Source organism: Epinephelus moara, chromosome 23 (genome assembly GCF_006386435.1).
Source record: "Epinephelus moara isolate mb chromosome 23, YSFRI_EMoa_1.0, whole genome shotgun sequence".
NCBI lineage: Eukaryota > Metazoa > Chordata > Actinopteri > Perciformes > Serranidae > Epinephelus > Epinephelus moara.
The window spans coordinates 2461318-2477456 of NC_065528.1; the positions used below are offsets into that span (position 1 = coordinate 2461318).

The 16139-nt window shown below is 36.8% G+C and overlaps 2 protein-coding genes across 2 annotated transcripts; both read right to left on the reverse strand.

Moving 5' to 3' along the window:
- Positions 1–2740: 2740 nt before the first annotated feature.
- Positions 2741–7791, reverse strand: LOC126384805 (beta-2-microglobulin-like). The gene is made up of 4 exons (XM_050036109.1): positions 7617–7791; positions 6249–6521; positions 4237–4274; positions 2741–4135 (listed from the first exon to the last, which is right to left on the reverse strand). The coding sequence occupies exons 1-3, from the start codon at positions 7681–7683 to the stop codon at positions 4261–4263; spliced, it is 354 nt and encodes a 117-aa protein (XP_049892066.1). The 5' UTR covers positions 7684–7791; the 3' UTR covers positions 2741–4135; positions 4237–4260.
- A 2374-nt stretch (positions 7792–10165) lies between these two features.
- On the reverse strand, positions 10166–13479 carry LOC126384804 (beta-2-microglobulin-like). The gene is made up of 4 exons (XM_050036107.1): positions 13317–13479; positions 11508–11780; positions 10815–10859; positions 10166–10673 (listed from the first exon to the last, which is right to left on the reverse strand). Exons 1-3 carry the CDS (start codon positions 13384–13386, stop codon positions 10846–10848), a joined length of 357 nt encoding a protein of 118 aa, XP_049892064.1. The 5' UTR covers positions 13387–13479; the 3' UTR covers positions 10166–10673; positions 10815–10845.
- Positions 13480–16139: the final 2660 nt, after the last annotated feature.

Consider the following 16139-nt stretch of genomic DNA (forward strand, 5'->3'; position numbering starts at 1 on the left):
TTACAGCTCAGCTGAGGATGTCACTGATGTTTACATCTCGCACTGTCATGAGCACAAGCTTCTTGTTCTGAGATGACACCCTTGGTATTTAGAATAAGTGCATTTGAACGCAGAAAATTTACAAACAGGTGCATACAGTCAACCAGAATGCAAGAGGTTAAGTGATTGACACTCCAAATTTTCTGGCAGAGGACCCTCAAACCTCCCCCCAATGCTGAAACAAAACCTATAAAAAATCATTCCTACATGAAACTGCACACAACAGGCCTTGTTGTGGATAACTGTTTCATGATTTCTGGAGACAATGCTGTTGAGCTTTTCAAATGTATCAGTTTTGTTGCTTTGAGAACCACAAGCAGAGTGCCATCTAGTTCCATTATATTGGGGAGAATTGGCAGACATCTCCATCGCCGATATCTCCAACACTCAGCAACTCACACCAAAAAATGTAGATGTTAAACAGTACTGCATGTAAGAGAAAAAAATATGTAGTTTTGATTTTTGGGGTGAACTGTTCCTTTAAAATGTTTCTAAAGGCTATGTTCCTCTAAAGGCTCTGCAGTCAAACTACCCTGATGAATCTTTCATGTGCTGGGCATCCAAGTATGCCCACAGTATGAGGTTAAAAGTATATAACGTGGACTTAGGCCCACATATTTTACCAGTCTGAACACAACCAGCAAAGGTGACATATAATAGCACAGCTGGCTGTTCTAAGTTTGAGGTTCCCGTGGAGAAACCTAATGCAGTGCCATACAGGCTGCCCTACATGCCAGAAAACTGTGACCTGCAAAACTGCAACCAGAAGCTCTATAGCACACTCTGTTGGTTGCTTTGTTGGTCCACAAAACAATTCCCAACCCCTCAGCGGCCAGTTTTTGCCCTGGGAGGCTTAAATTTGGCATAGAGGTCACAGCTTTTGTTAATTCACACTTTTTGTTGATTGTTTTTTTGCTCCTGCCCCACAGGCAGGTCTTTGTCATCTAAAACCATGCAACTCTTCCTGGACCAACCTTTTAAACTTTTATGTTGGTGATAAAGTCTTTCATATTCATATACAGTATATGACAAAAATGGAGAACCATGCAGGGTGGGGGGGTTAATGCTGAACAACTTCTTGTTTTTCTTTCCCAACTTTGCTCATGTCTGATCCATTCATGTGTTAACATATGTTTGTACATCAAAATGTCCCTTAGGTGTAGTTTAGTACATCCCCTCTGTATATAACCAATAGTATCCTTATATTTATTTTTTTTGTTTTGGTTTGGTTTGGTTTTTGTTCTTTGCCTCTTTTGTTTTGTTTTTTGATAAGTAACTTTGTACTTTTACTTTTTCTTTTTAAAGTCATATTTTCCATAGCACGTAGCACATAGCAATGGAAACCGGAGACATTTTTGGAGCTGCTCCTGCACTGTAATTTGATAAATCTCTTAATACAAACAAGCCTTTGCAAATAAATACATAAATAAATAAAGCAATGCATCTGACAACACCTCATTCTTTCCACATCTGCTTGAAAGACTAAATGCACATTCTTGTTATGTGGAATATACTCCAAAATGTATCTGAATCAGAATCAGAATCAGAAATACTTTATTGATCCCTGGGAGGAAATAAAAGTCGCTTTGTTTTAAAGCCTAGAGAATTATAGAGGTTGAAATAACAAGTATAAAGTATGTGTTAAAGCATGCTAAAATATGTTAGATAATTGGAATGGAGTTAGTCTACTCATTTGCTACATTATACCTAGAAAAAATACCTGAAACTGTCCCACACAACAATAAATATTTATTAAAGATACTTTTGGCAAGTAGCAGGAAAGCCATAACTTGCAAGAGGTTGCAAGCTGATCCTCTAACACTGGCCTAATGGCTGGGGCTTATAAACAAAATATACTGTGTGGAATGACTTTGATTTTAAGGCTTGAGCTAGAAAAACGTACAAAATATTGGGAGAAATGGATTGTGTATAAACACCATTGAGACAAGTGTGACACTGTATGCCGAGATGTAAGAGAAAAAAATGTACGGTGATTTGACTTTGTAACACCCATGATGCCCTCATGTTCTGTTTCCTAAATAAAAAAGTTACAAAAAGGATAGATATACATTCAAGAGTGGTGTTGGTCAGAATAAATAAGGATACTGAAGAACAGCTGGGCCAGTGTCACAAAGAATTATTATACCTAGAAGTTCCTATTATACAGTTGCAATGTAATAAAGAAAGGACTTAAACTGAACCCAGTGTGAGGTTTCAGCAGATTTAATGCAGTGGACACCTTTCAAAGGAACAGGTGAGTTGCAATGAAGGGATAGTTACACTAATAGACTACTACTAAGAGTAATTGCGGAAGATACCCACTTGATTTGTCTGTCTCACAGTAACTTGAGTTGAACTTTGGAGTATATTTTTCCACAGAACAAACACTGTGGACTTTGTTCTCATTAACTCAATAACTTGGAAATGTGTTACAGGAAGGGATTTTCTAACTGCCAGTAGTAACAGGAGGAATGATCACAGCCTGTTTCAGTGATCATATGGACACCTGAGTATTGTCTTTAGATACGAAATAATATTAACCTATCCTTTGGACTCTAAAGCACAGCTACTGTCATTCCACTCTGACGGCCCCTTTCCCTCCGGAACTGTGCTGTGAAATGAACAATGTGAACTCAATAAAATGAACAGGCATGACATTTTGGAATTGATCCAAATGAACTTTGAAATACACATGATCACATTTGTTTAATTTGATGTGTCAAGAACACTTTTATTACCCAACCAAATTATATAAAATACATTAACAGTAAATCTGTATATTCTTCAGAAACAACACAAAAGTACACAGGTATGGCAGACATCCTTTATAATAAACTGGAAAAGAATATGCTTTATCTTCTCTTAGCACTTCACAAGGCAAAATGTGTAATAGATAATTAAAGAACAATTTAATTTACATTGACATTAGTGAGGAAAGTAAAGATGAAAGCCTTTGCAGATTAAGCATTAAACACACAGGAATGCAGATGTGAATCTGCTATAATTGTAAAAGGTTTCTGTAAAGCTCCATGAGGCAATATTTTAAATCAAATGATAACTCCCCTTAATGATAAAGTTTTAGTTTGTTTTTGTGCGCTCACTGTTGACTGGACACCTCCTGTCCAGGATCAAACAGTGAGCCATCAGCCCTCATGTCTGACAGCAGATGCCAGATTCCACTGATGAAGGGAACTCAAAATTGATTTCATATTTGTGTGCATGAAACGACAGCGGAGGAGATACCCACACACCAATATTACTGGGCAAAAAAAGCCACAAAAAGGTCCACAGGCTGAGATAAATGCAAAATAAAAATCTATTTATGTAAGACATCTGTGCACAAAAAAAATGTGCTCAAAGTGCAAAAAAGGAGTGAGTAAAAACAGCAGCAAACATTTCAGTCCTTGACTATCATCAGCACACTGATGATAGTCAAGGACTGAAAGGACTGGAACTATATTGCATTGATTTCAGCCTGTGGACCTTCTGTGGCTTTCTAGCCCTGTTACATTGGTGTGCAAGCATCTCCTCTGCCGTCCATTCTTGTTTGTCTATTGCGTCGACACACACAAGACAATTATTTTTATTGCGTCAAGTAGGTGCAGTTTCACAGCAGCCCTAAGACTTGGCAATATTTTTGTTCAAGCACATTATTTTGGAGAACTTAACAGAATGGCCATTCATACATCACATACCCTATACCTTAGTTATGATTAACAGGATCAGTTTCAGGCTGGTTGCACACTAACAGACACATCCAGTGGTCAACAACTACTTTATGAAGCTTTACTGCCATTTATTATTTCTGATACAAAAACACAGCAGATTTTGAAGTGCAATCTTTTCTCCAATTTGTAAAATAAAACCCAAGATTATCAACCTTTTCATTGCTGTACTGTTGCTAGGGCAAAAATTTCGGTCCCTGTTTACTTCCTGTTAGCTATCAAGGAAACTATAAAAAATTATAGTTTCCTTGTCAGCTACTGCATTAACAAATACAAGGAACCCATTTAGAAAGTTCATGTTGTCAAGACTGAAAAGGTCTGAAGGCCAATTATTCCTATTGTCTTCGTCTTCCTGAGACCGTGCGAAAGCCCTGTGGTTATAGAGAAAAGGATAAATCAGGGTCACTCACACAAAAACTGCACAAATGACTTGTTTACTGAACTGAATAATGAGAATGAAAATGGTACACACCTGTAGTAAGCCGGAGCAAAGAGCTTACATATCTGATTCTGTGGAAATAAAGAGAAACATGTTGAGAACCTGTTCTTTCTAGCACCTCACATAAGGACAGTGTAGATGCTTTTTTCCACAACAACTGAAATTACAGCCTGAAACACATGCTGTACTTGTGACATATCATCAGGGTAACTGATAAAGCAGTTCATATTTTTTCAGTAGTCTAATTTAATCTAATAGAGTTAAGCATCTTAGAACTTGGTTGGTAACAGTGTAACAACACAGAATAGAAACTCGATTTTTGATTTCTAATTTTTGTTTTCAGTTCGGTTTAGTTTCAGTTTCCAGAATGGGTTTGCTTTCGGTGACAGTGAAATCATGGATGCTTCACACACATTGTCCCCCCGACAACAAAGAGGACAGGGTTTCCTCTATATGTAATTGATTGTGGCGCACTGCCACGGCAAAATAAAAGCCGCCATGCCTTCAGAATGATGTTTTTTTTCAGATGTTAAAACAATGTAAAGTATATTGTATGAATGGATATACTGTATATATACACACATATCCTTCGACCACAAACTTCTAATCAGTTTATTCTTAAGTCCAGGTGGATTTGTGTCAATTTTTTTTTTTCTTTTAATTCTGAGGGTGTTCTTGTTATATCATGTTAATGAAAATGAGACAGACAAGGTCACACTGACTTTGACCTGACCTGATCACCAAAACTTTTAAGTTCATTGCTAAGTCCAAGTGGACATTTGTGCCAAATTTGAAGAATTTCCCATGAGGTGTTATTGAGATATCACGTTCACAAGGATGGGATGGACGAATGGATGGACAAACAACCCGAAAACGTAGCGCCGCTGGCCACAGCTTTGCCAGGTGCGGATGCATAAAATATTCAGTTTTAATTATTTTTTTATATAATATGGGGGATATCTGTAAAGGGCAAAATTTATTTAGTTCAGAATACGTTTTCCAAAACTAAATATTTACTGTATATTTTTATTGTATTTTAGTTAATTTTGTAAGCACACAATATTGTTTCAGTTAGTTTTATTTTTTTTTCTAAAGTCTTAAAAAGTTAATTAAAAGTAGTAACAAATAGGGCCCGACCGATTTATCGGCCGGCCGATTTAATCGGCCGATTATAGCCATTAGAGAATAATCGGCAATCGGCCAAAAGTTGGCCAATTGATGCCGATGTTAACACATATTTTCATCACTAATAAAATGCAGGGAATATGGTGTTTTACTTAGAAATGATGTCCTACCTCTGTTAAATTGGCAATAATAAGAAGAACTCTGGTACTGTGAACATACATGTGAATGTCTTAATTCATATAGACTTTGCTGATTATTTTATTTCCCAGATGTTTACTGCCTTTATGCACATATTTTTGATTTATTTTGTGTTCAAATTGTTCATATGCTGCTTGTTCCACACAATTTATGATAATAAAAGTATTTGAAAATAGTAAAATGTTCTTCCTTCAAGTTATATCTCTGTAACGAGTGTTTGAACTATATTTAATCTATCAAAACCAGGTATTTCGGGGTTTTTTTAATTGAAAAACATAAAAATTTAATCGGCCGATATATCGGTTATCAGATTTTTTTTATTCCATAATATCGGAATCGGCATCGGCCCCAAAAAATCCATATTGGTCGGGCCCTAATAACAAACAGTCATAACATGGAGCTATTGGGTGAGAGAACAAGAAAAAGGTTATTTATTTTATCATATATATGATATAGTGATATCTATATAATCTATATTTCTGTCAATATTATTATGAAGCAGATATAGCTGTATATGATATACAGTATGTCATATCTCATATGTATATTGTGTAGTATAGTAATGTTGTGGCATAGTGTAATGTAAAGCATGTTGTGAAGTGTAGTAGTGTGTAAATCATGTTTTGGCTACGTCTTCTCATTCTAAAATAACATACTTACATGGTAAACCTAACACTCGTGGTAGACAGTAGACAGAAAAACCATCAGAGACAGATACATACCCCACTCGTAATTTCTGGTCGTTCCCACATGAGTCACTTTGCAGGCGAACTGCACTCCTTTGATTGGGGTAAAGCGCACATGTTTGGTTAGGTGGTAGTGCCAGTTCTCTTCGAAGGCCAGGTCAGTCTGGTTTCCTCCGGGAATCTCCTTTCCATTCTTGAGAAGCTCGATGGTGATTTCTGGTGGGTGGAAGCCGCTCACATGACAGATCAGGGTGTTGGGTTTGCCAAACTCTCCAGGTTCTCGAGTGTACACCTGAACTATGGGTGAAGCTACCAAGAAACAGAAAAACGTTCACACATGTACAGAGAGGATTTGTTGAAAATAAAGCTGTCACAAACTAATGCAGATTCCATTTACATGCTCAGTTCAATAAATTATAGCTCCCTTCACCCTACAATGCTGTGCTGTAGGCCTAGTAACACCAACCAAACTGATCATAATATGACAATAACATGTATGAAATAACCTGGTGTGGTAGGCTTTTTGTTTAGGCAGTGGCCTCACACACGCCAAAATTAGCAAGATTTCACCACAACGTTTCAAAAAGAGATGTCACTTTTTACCAGACTGACAGCAAAATTTGAACTTACATATTTACCTTTCTTGTAAAAATAAAAGGTTACATATAATTCCAATACTAAATCTAAATGTTTAATTTAAATCTAAACATTGAATCTAAATACATACATAAATTCTAAATCTATATCTAGCAGTGTTAAATTGCCTATTAGCTAAACATTTAGTTTAACCAAGCACATAGATTAACAATTTAACATTAAGATTTAATATTTATATTTAACATTTATATTTAATATTTATATTTAGATTTGACATTTAAATTAGCATTGAGATTTAACATTGGCATTACATTTGATTTGTGTGTGTGTGTGTGTGTGTGTGAGTGAGTGTGTGCGTATAATAGCGTAAATTTGACAAATTTCACAATACTGCTGTAAATCTGGTTAAAAACCATTTTTAAGAAACCAAAGCACTTTTGTAATCATTGTTGGGAGCTAAATGTGGTGAAGTGTTACTGTTAATTTCAGTCAACAATCGGCGCGCCATACACACCGTCACAGCTCTAATGTTTTCACATTTACGACGTCAGAGCGCCTCTAAGACATTAACATGACCTTTAAATTCAAGTGATAGTTTAGCACTATTCTGACACACCGCTCAAAAGTTTTCCTTTATTTATTTATTTTCTTCACATTTAGTGTAAAGGTAGACACTTAACCATACAGGCTACCTATTGTGAAAACCCAGCAGCCTGGTCTTACCAGCCATTTTAGGGCCCTCCGTGTAATAACACTGCGCCATTTGATAATATCTTGGTACTTATACAAATACAGTAGATTACTTACCATCTTTAGCCATTGACGGGAGAAGATACAGCAGACCAACGAGAACCGCGGAGACAACTGCCTTCATGATTTCGCCTTTAGTTGGTCTCTAAAAGATACTGTAATATTTTTGTATAACTAGCTGCTTCGCTGTCAAAAACGAAAGTAAAGTGTCTGTTTTTCAGTGTAACTGCGAGGCGAGCCAGGGAACGCTACTAACCCCGCCCACCGGAGGTTTCGGCCTCTTCCTTGGGAGAATTCTAACCAATGGCTCTGGTTACTAGGTAGAACTTACCCCGACATGTTGCTGTCTCTCTGTGGCGCAGTTTCATCAGACTCACTCCATGTTTGTTTGACCTGTCTGCAAGTTGCCAGTTCATATGTTCTGTGGTGTTTTAGTGCTGTCATTCCTCACGCATTCATGTACTAATGACACACTTTATATATTCTAACATAAATTCAAATATTCTAACCAGGAGGAAATGAAAGGTTAAGGTCTCAGCTATATGTTTTGATGTACAATAATACTTTATAAAATTAGGTGATTTGTGATTAATGTCATGTACATTTGTGCCAACCAGCCCAATCACAGGGTTGGTTGGCACACACGTTGTATTGGTTGGCACATTTTAAAATGCTATAGTTACTAAAAAATTAAGAAACTATTCAAAATTTTTAACTCAAATATGAATAAGAAAATATTAACATTTAATAAAAAATGTACCCATTTTAAAAACGAAACATTTTAAGCAATTCATCAACAGGACTAATTTATTTTTGCCAAAACAATAGGAGTCAGATAATTTGGGACATCAGGTAAAATGGAACAAATAAGGTTTTAGCAGCCAGTCAGCAAACATGTAACTGATTTCTTACTACAAATATGCTTAACATGAAACAATATTTTTTATTGGTCTGAAATGACCAGGATGGGCAGAGCAAAGAGTGAAAAGTGGCAAGTGGCATGTTGATTTTTTTTATTTTTGGGTGATAAAAGTACTGCAGTTAAAACAATAGAGGTTTTAGGATGTTGCATTTTATTAACTGTTTGTCTGATAATCAAAATATTTTCCATGATACACTTTTCCTGTTTTGGGAAAGGGGTTTGAGTGAGTACTTCATGAATTCAGGTAAAGTAGAAGAAAAAATTAAGCTAAAATTAGACATTTTTCTGAAGTGAAACCAGCAGCTTTTAGGCTACCAGGTGCCAAAACATTATTTTGCTATTGTGTGTCACCCTGTCAAATTACATGACATTTCTCAGTATTTTTGATACTTAGAAATATTGAAGATGATGCAGTGAGTCTAGGGGCATAAATATAGACAGTGCAGGGCAGTGCGGTTGCACTGGGACCTGTGGGGTTGGGAGGCGTTGGCAAATGATTCAGATTATACCTGATACACCATCAGTTACACCTGTAACTGTAACTATTGGCTGGTACCCCAAAAACAGTGTACCAAACAACCCCCCTCACATTTGACCCTAGTTTGTGGAGAAGCCAGCAACCATCACTCATCACAGAACTTCACATCTTATATGAAAATGTAGCTGAAAGCTGAAGTAGCTTCAGTGACACATTTCCAATATCTCCATCCAACAGTTTTACAAAACATTTAGTCCACACACCTCTTTTTTCACTTTTGAAACTATCAAACTGGAATTTTACTCTCACCAAAAAAAGTTACTTAGATGTTTTAAATAGTAGGTGAGTGCAGGTCAAGAAGGCAAACATCTTGATGTTACATATTTATTTCTGTAACCTTTCAAGGACTAGAAAATAGCTGTGTGCCAAACAAACTGTAAAGCCAACCAACCTATTTTAGGTAGCTTGTTTACAGCTATAGTGTGATAATTAACCTTAAGTAATTACAAAACCGGCATCCAAATATTAATCATATGATTGTAAAAATATCTCATATTATTATAGATTGTTAAAGTTCGAGTTCAAAAGTTTTTTATTGTCAATTCACTATATGTGCAGGACATACAAAAGAATCAAAATGCTGTTTCCCTCTCGCGTCGTGTTAATGCTTTACAGTTTAAAAGCTAAAAGACAGCTAAATTGTAATAATATAAGTAAAAAATAAAACTAAGCTGTATAACCTAATTGACAAGACAAGATAATCCAAACCTATGTACAATCAATGACGGTATTGCAATACAGAGGTCGCATTTAGGCAACTTTTTAATCTCTAGAGCAATATTTCTAAAATAGTATTATGTATAGTGTGAGCCTATACATTTAGGGACAGCGTTCCTTAGGTAGAAAATAAGTTTTAATATTGACTTTAAAGAATCTGTCATTTCAAGTGCAGAATCAGCAGTAGACTGCCCACTGTATAGCAATGAAGGTCAAATGTGTCTAAGTGGAGCCCTTTACTGAAAAGTAAAAAATCATGGGTGATTGATTTACACTTACAGACTTCTTTATTCACCTAATGGATCCCTGGTGTGTGACCGTTTTCTTCTTCATAAAGCCATAAGGATAACATAGATCATAGATTTTATAGATCAGTATCCCTGTTATAAACACTGTAGAGGTTTGTGTTTACAAAATGAAGACATCACAGGCTTTTTAAGAGGCTTTTATTTTGTCAGGGCATTTACAAATACCTTAAATAACAAATCATAATTGTAGAACACATTTCTATCTGGTCGCGAAAGAACACCAGCTCAAACATACCGGTAATTAATCTGACCAATTACAATTACATCGCCTCATTTAGGTAAAGGACAGAGTCAAAAAAGCTGAACAGTTTGCGTACAGAAACACGTTGTAAGCTGAACAAACTTCAATTTAATACATAAACACACATTTCAGTATCAAAATATGGAAAATTAGTTGCAAGTTTTCTAAGCAACACAGTGCAAAATTACAAATGACTAAATGCCCTGCAGCCCGTGCATTCTCTCACATAAGGTAAGAGAAAATTCACCTAAACAGAATTGATATGTTATGTGTTTGTCGGTATGTTTTGTGAAAATAAATTTGAGAAGCACTGGAGAAACTGATCATGTTGATTGGAGATGGTGAAGAAGAAAAGCTGCTGCCAACAGGGCCAAAGCATTTGTCATGTCTGTGGGCAGAGAAATTAAAATCACAACATTAAACAGCAGATAACAAATCAACATCTACCATTACACGCATGTATGACACTCCTGGTGTAGAGGGGTGAAGTAGCTTCACTGAACGCTATACAATGAAGACATGTACTCACCAATCCACCAATTGGGGCCTCTGCTAACATGTTACATGTTTGACTCTATAAAAAAAACAAAAAACAAACAAACAGACATTTGTATATATCTCATAAAAACTGGTGAAGCAACATTTACACTAAATCTTTTCTCCATATACTTTAACAGGCTTTACAGTGCATTTAATTTCACTTTGGCTCATGTATTTTTAAACTAGTTCAGATATATAGTATACTATACAAATATGCAATTACTGAAAGCTATTTCTGTCCCACATTGTTCCCACACAATGTCATGGATAAAATTTAAAAACTTTTTTTCAAGGACCCATAATAAAAATTTCGATGATTATTCACAATGTATAACACAATCAGAGCTGTATAATTTACTCCAAATGTTAATTATATTATTATATAATTAACTGGGGTTTACCAGGGGATGTGTCCTCCCTTGTATTAATGGATATTTAGTTTATCAAGTGCAAATGACTGATAATTGTCTAGCACTGTGTATTTTGCGGCAGACCTGCGTCTGATACTTTTTTTTTTTTTTTTAACTCTGTCTCTATTAATAAAATAACATTGATATTCTCTTTTTCTTTAGAGAACTTTTGGACCTTTACATAGGTATGCACTTAGTTTATTACTATTATTAGACCATTTTCAATTGATTACGAGGACATTCCACAAACATTTTGGCTGGTTCTAACTCACCCCAGGCAAAGTCTTTCACTGTCTTCCCATGAGTGACCTTGCAGCTGTACTTGTCTCCGTCCATGGGTGTGAAGGCAACGTTCTTGGTCAGATGGAAGTGCCAATCCTTCTCGAAGGCCAGGTCAGTCTGCTCGGCATTGGGGAGTTCCTGTCCGTTCTTCATGAGCTGGATGGTGATGTCAGGGGGGTGGAAGTTGCTCACATGGCAGATCAGGGTGTTGTCTTTGCCATACTGTCCTGGCTGATAGCTGTACACCTGAACCTTGGGCGGGCCTAGTGGCAACACAGAGAGGGAAATTATGCTAAACTGGTCCGACCACAATTAAACTGAAAAGAATTCCCCTGTAAACAATTTAATCTGCTGGTGGGATGTAAACAAAAGAAGAAAATGACCTTGAATTCAATGTAACCTGTTATGAATTGCTTTACACCTATGACGCATATATTGCCTGAAAATGTTTAAAATTCACAGCCATCAGGTCTCAATCTCAACCAAACACCTATAGGAGATATTGTTAGACAGCGCTGTCCACCAGCACAATCAAAACACCAGATGAGGAAACAGCTTTTGAAAGTTGTTAACGACGAAGCTGTTCTGGAGTCTCAAGATGGAACGACTTCTTTCAACACACATTTGTCTTCAGCCATATGAGCAAATACAAACTAAGGGACTGTTCTTAGTTACCAGAGGAGGGGTGGCTAAGGTGGGAATTCTTTTTTTATATTTTTAAATGAGGCGTAGAATAAAGTGATATTGATAACTTACCACTATTTTAAGCTCAGAGTTGGTTATGTCTTTTTTCTGACAGAAGCGCTTGTCGCATATAATGTGTTTAAGGATCGTCAGATATTTGAAAATCCGACAATAATTTCTGTTTTCAGTTTGTAGCTATGATAAAAGGGGTTATTTTGGAAATCTTTAAATAACACAATGGTTTGAAGGGGAATACAAAATACAACCATTTTAAGTTGTGTGTCCCTTCCCTAAACCAAAACCAAAAACACAAGTCCCTCCCCAGCGCTTAAAAAATTATTTGACGTGCCTCCCCCTTTTTTGCATCACACCCTCCCCCCTCATGAGTAACAAACAGTCCCTAAGTGCACCCTCCCCAACAAAATGGTACAATCAAAATGAAACTAACCAGAACAAAGGTGAGGGTCCTGTTGATTTTAAATTAACTGACCGAACAATGGAGCAATGGAGGACATGCTCCACAGTTTTAACCTCTCTCTCTCCAAACACATACGTTTTTACCAGTGCTTTTTTCCATTCAAGCTTTTACTGAGAATTTTGAAGTTCACTCTCTGGAGTTTGGTTTGCAGCAGGGATCCTCACTCAACAGGATCTGAGTGTACCCTGCAGAGGCCAGTGGAGGGTGCTGTCTCAACAGAGCTGGTAGGCCTATTACAGGAAATCGAAACTAAAGCCTGACTGTTTCGGGGAATTCCACCGAGTTAAAAACATGACAGACATGTTGTATAATGTTTCTCTTTTACATTTGACTTATATCAATCGATCAATTTTATTTATAAAGCCCAATATCACAACTCACAATTTGCCTCACAGGGCTTTACAGCATACGACATCCCTCATATCAGCTCTTCCATTACTTTCTAACAGATCACAGACAGCTTACTAAAGATAGAAACCATATCTTCTGTTTGTATTTTGCATACAGGCTATTGAAAACATACAGTCTGACTAATCTGTGATGTCAATGTCGGAGGCCATTTTACTTGAAATATGGTTTCTGGTTTTCTTCATTTCAGCATTAAAATAATGATAATAATGATAATGATAATACTTACTGTGTTTGGACTCCTCCGCACAGGAGAGAGCTACCAGAGCAGCTAGACACATAACAAGGATCTTGTCCATGTCTGATCAGTTCTTCTTTTGTTGTTTGTCAAAAGCAGGAGTAACAAAGAGGTATGACCGTGCTCTTTCTTCAGAGGGCTCCACTAAAGTGAAAGTGTGGAGCAGAGCTGAGTAATAGGGTGCTCTAAGACTGCCCACTATATGACATCAACCAATCATTAATTCATATTACACTGTTACTAGGTAAAACATGGCCAAACAGGTTAGGGACATCGTGGACAGGGAAGGTTTGTGGAAACTCCCCGAATAACCACACCACATGTCAACAGAAAAACTGCTGCTAAGAACAAGTCAGTATGACCTCCGGGCTTTCCTGATAGGAAGGGTGTATTTCAACCCTACAGTTCACAGAAGGATAGATATCGTTCAATATTAACTATGCTTTTTGTGATCATAAGCAATAACATGCCCCTAATGTTTCTTGTGTGTTTGTTGCTAAGTAGTAGTGTCCTTGACACCAGCAGTGAGGCAAATATTGAGACATGTTTACATATCATTTTTCTGTATTTGTTTTGTTTTTGTTTTTTTTCTTTAATCTTTTTGAGTGTGTGTAACTCCTATCTTGTTTGTTTTCTAAAATTAAAAGATTGAAATAATAATCATGTTGCCATAAAACTGATTGATCATCACTGATAACCAGGCCCATATGGATTCTGCGCCCACAGAACATATTTTAAGAATACAGATGCTGCTTGTAAAACTCAGGATGTTGTCACTGTCTCCCCCACCTCCTTGTGCATGTGTGTGACAATCGTGTGTTGTACTCAGTTATCATTACAATAAAAGTTAGTGGTGTGGTGAGAAGCAAGGTCAAAAATAAGATTTACTGTTAATAGATTGTTAATAGATTGGCACATTTATTTTTGTTCTCTCTGCTCCATATTGAACCTTCCGTTTTAAGTAGAAGTATTCTTGATTAAATAAAATTTCTGGTTTAAAGTTTCTATTAAAATATACTATGTAGTTCTTTTAGCCTGTTGTCATCGTAAATGAATGTTGTTTATCACATTACGAGCCAAAAATAATAATAATAATACTACTGTAGAATTATGCAGCAAACAACAATCTAGCAGAAATTCAAGAGCAACGTCTCTGGCCTGCACTCTGAATGCAGCATGAGTAACCTGCTCTGAGGAACAGATCTACAGTCATCTACTCAGCAGACCCTCACTGACTAATAATGATGAAAAAATTATGTATGAGGGAAAGAGGACAAAGAAGTGCAAAGACAGTAAAGCCCCCACAAAATAGCATTTGAAGTCTTTGATGCACCTGTTTTCAACCTTTTGCCTGTCAAGGACCAATTTGATACTTTTTAGGTCATTAGCCCCCATTTTATAAGATTTTGCTTAAGGGACCTCCATCTGAAATGATTTTGGTGGTTAGATATGATCAGTGGTGTAGCGGAGGGTATACGCAGGTATACAGAGTATACCCACCTCTTTTTTTGGTCATTTACAGTATTCAGCCAAGAACCTACTGGAATATATAGGAAGGTATACCCACTTTCTCCTTGGTAACCTACTTATCTACCTAATGGTACCCACCTCCTCAACTACATCACTGCATATGATAAAGACCGGAATTCTACGTTGTCAACTACAGTTGAGAAGAGGACGTTAAACCTATGATCAAAATAGTCACCCTTATGACTCTTACTTTGTAGAGCGCATGTCGATAGTGAATTAAATAGCTAAAAAATAAACTATTTTCCTAATTTCTGGGCACCCTCTAGAACTCCCTCGAATAATGCTGGGGTTGTCGGACCCCTGGTTGAGAACCATGTGTAATTTATTTTCACTTCATAAGGGTGGAGGAAAAAGGCTGCTAGCCGCTAGGCCAATTAATGCAATGGGAAATGTCATAGGCATATGCTAATAAGGTTAGCATGTTGTATATGTTGTGAAAATGTGTCTAGTGTTGGACATTTATTTTGTCAGTGAATCTTGTTAGTTATGATGGAGCTGAATTTTGTAATGTTACCTTTGTTAGGCTAAATATTGCTGTTGTTCCCAGCTTCAAATGAGAAGGGGAAAAGTCTGCTAGCCACTAGGCCAATTTAGGTAATAGGAAATGTCATAGGCTATTGCTAATAATGTTAGCATGTTGTATATGTTGGTAAAACATGTCTAATATTGGACATTTGTTTGTCGATGAACCTTGTGAGTTATAATAGAGCTGAATTTTGTAATGTTACCTTTGTTAGGCTAAATGTTGCTGTTGTTCCTGGCTTCAAATGAGAAGGGAAAAAGTCCACTAGCCACTAGGCTAATTTATGCAATGGGAAGTGTCTTAGGCTATTGCTAATAATAATAGCATGTTGTGGGGAAAACATGTCAAGCAAAAGAGGAACCTTATGAGTTACCCAAATTTTGTACTTTTGATTAATTTTGTTGCTTTTTATGAAGGAGGATTAGTGCCATGTTAAAGATAAAAAAAATCTTAGGTTTCCAGAATAAAAAGTCACCGGGCACCTTCTCTTCTTCTCTCCTTCTCTCTCTCTCTCTCGTATTCTGTTACTGCATCTTGCTAACTCGGCTATTCTGGATGTCACTAACTCGGCTTCTTCTCTGGAGCCTTTGTGCTCCACTGTCTCTCAGATTAACTCATATTGCAGCGGTGCCTGGACAGCGTGACGTGTGTGGTTGTGCTGCTGCCGTGGTCCTGCCAGATGCCTCCTGCTGCTGCTGCCGTCATTAGTCATTAGTCATACTTCTACTGTTATTATACACATATGACTATTGTCACACATG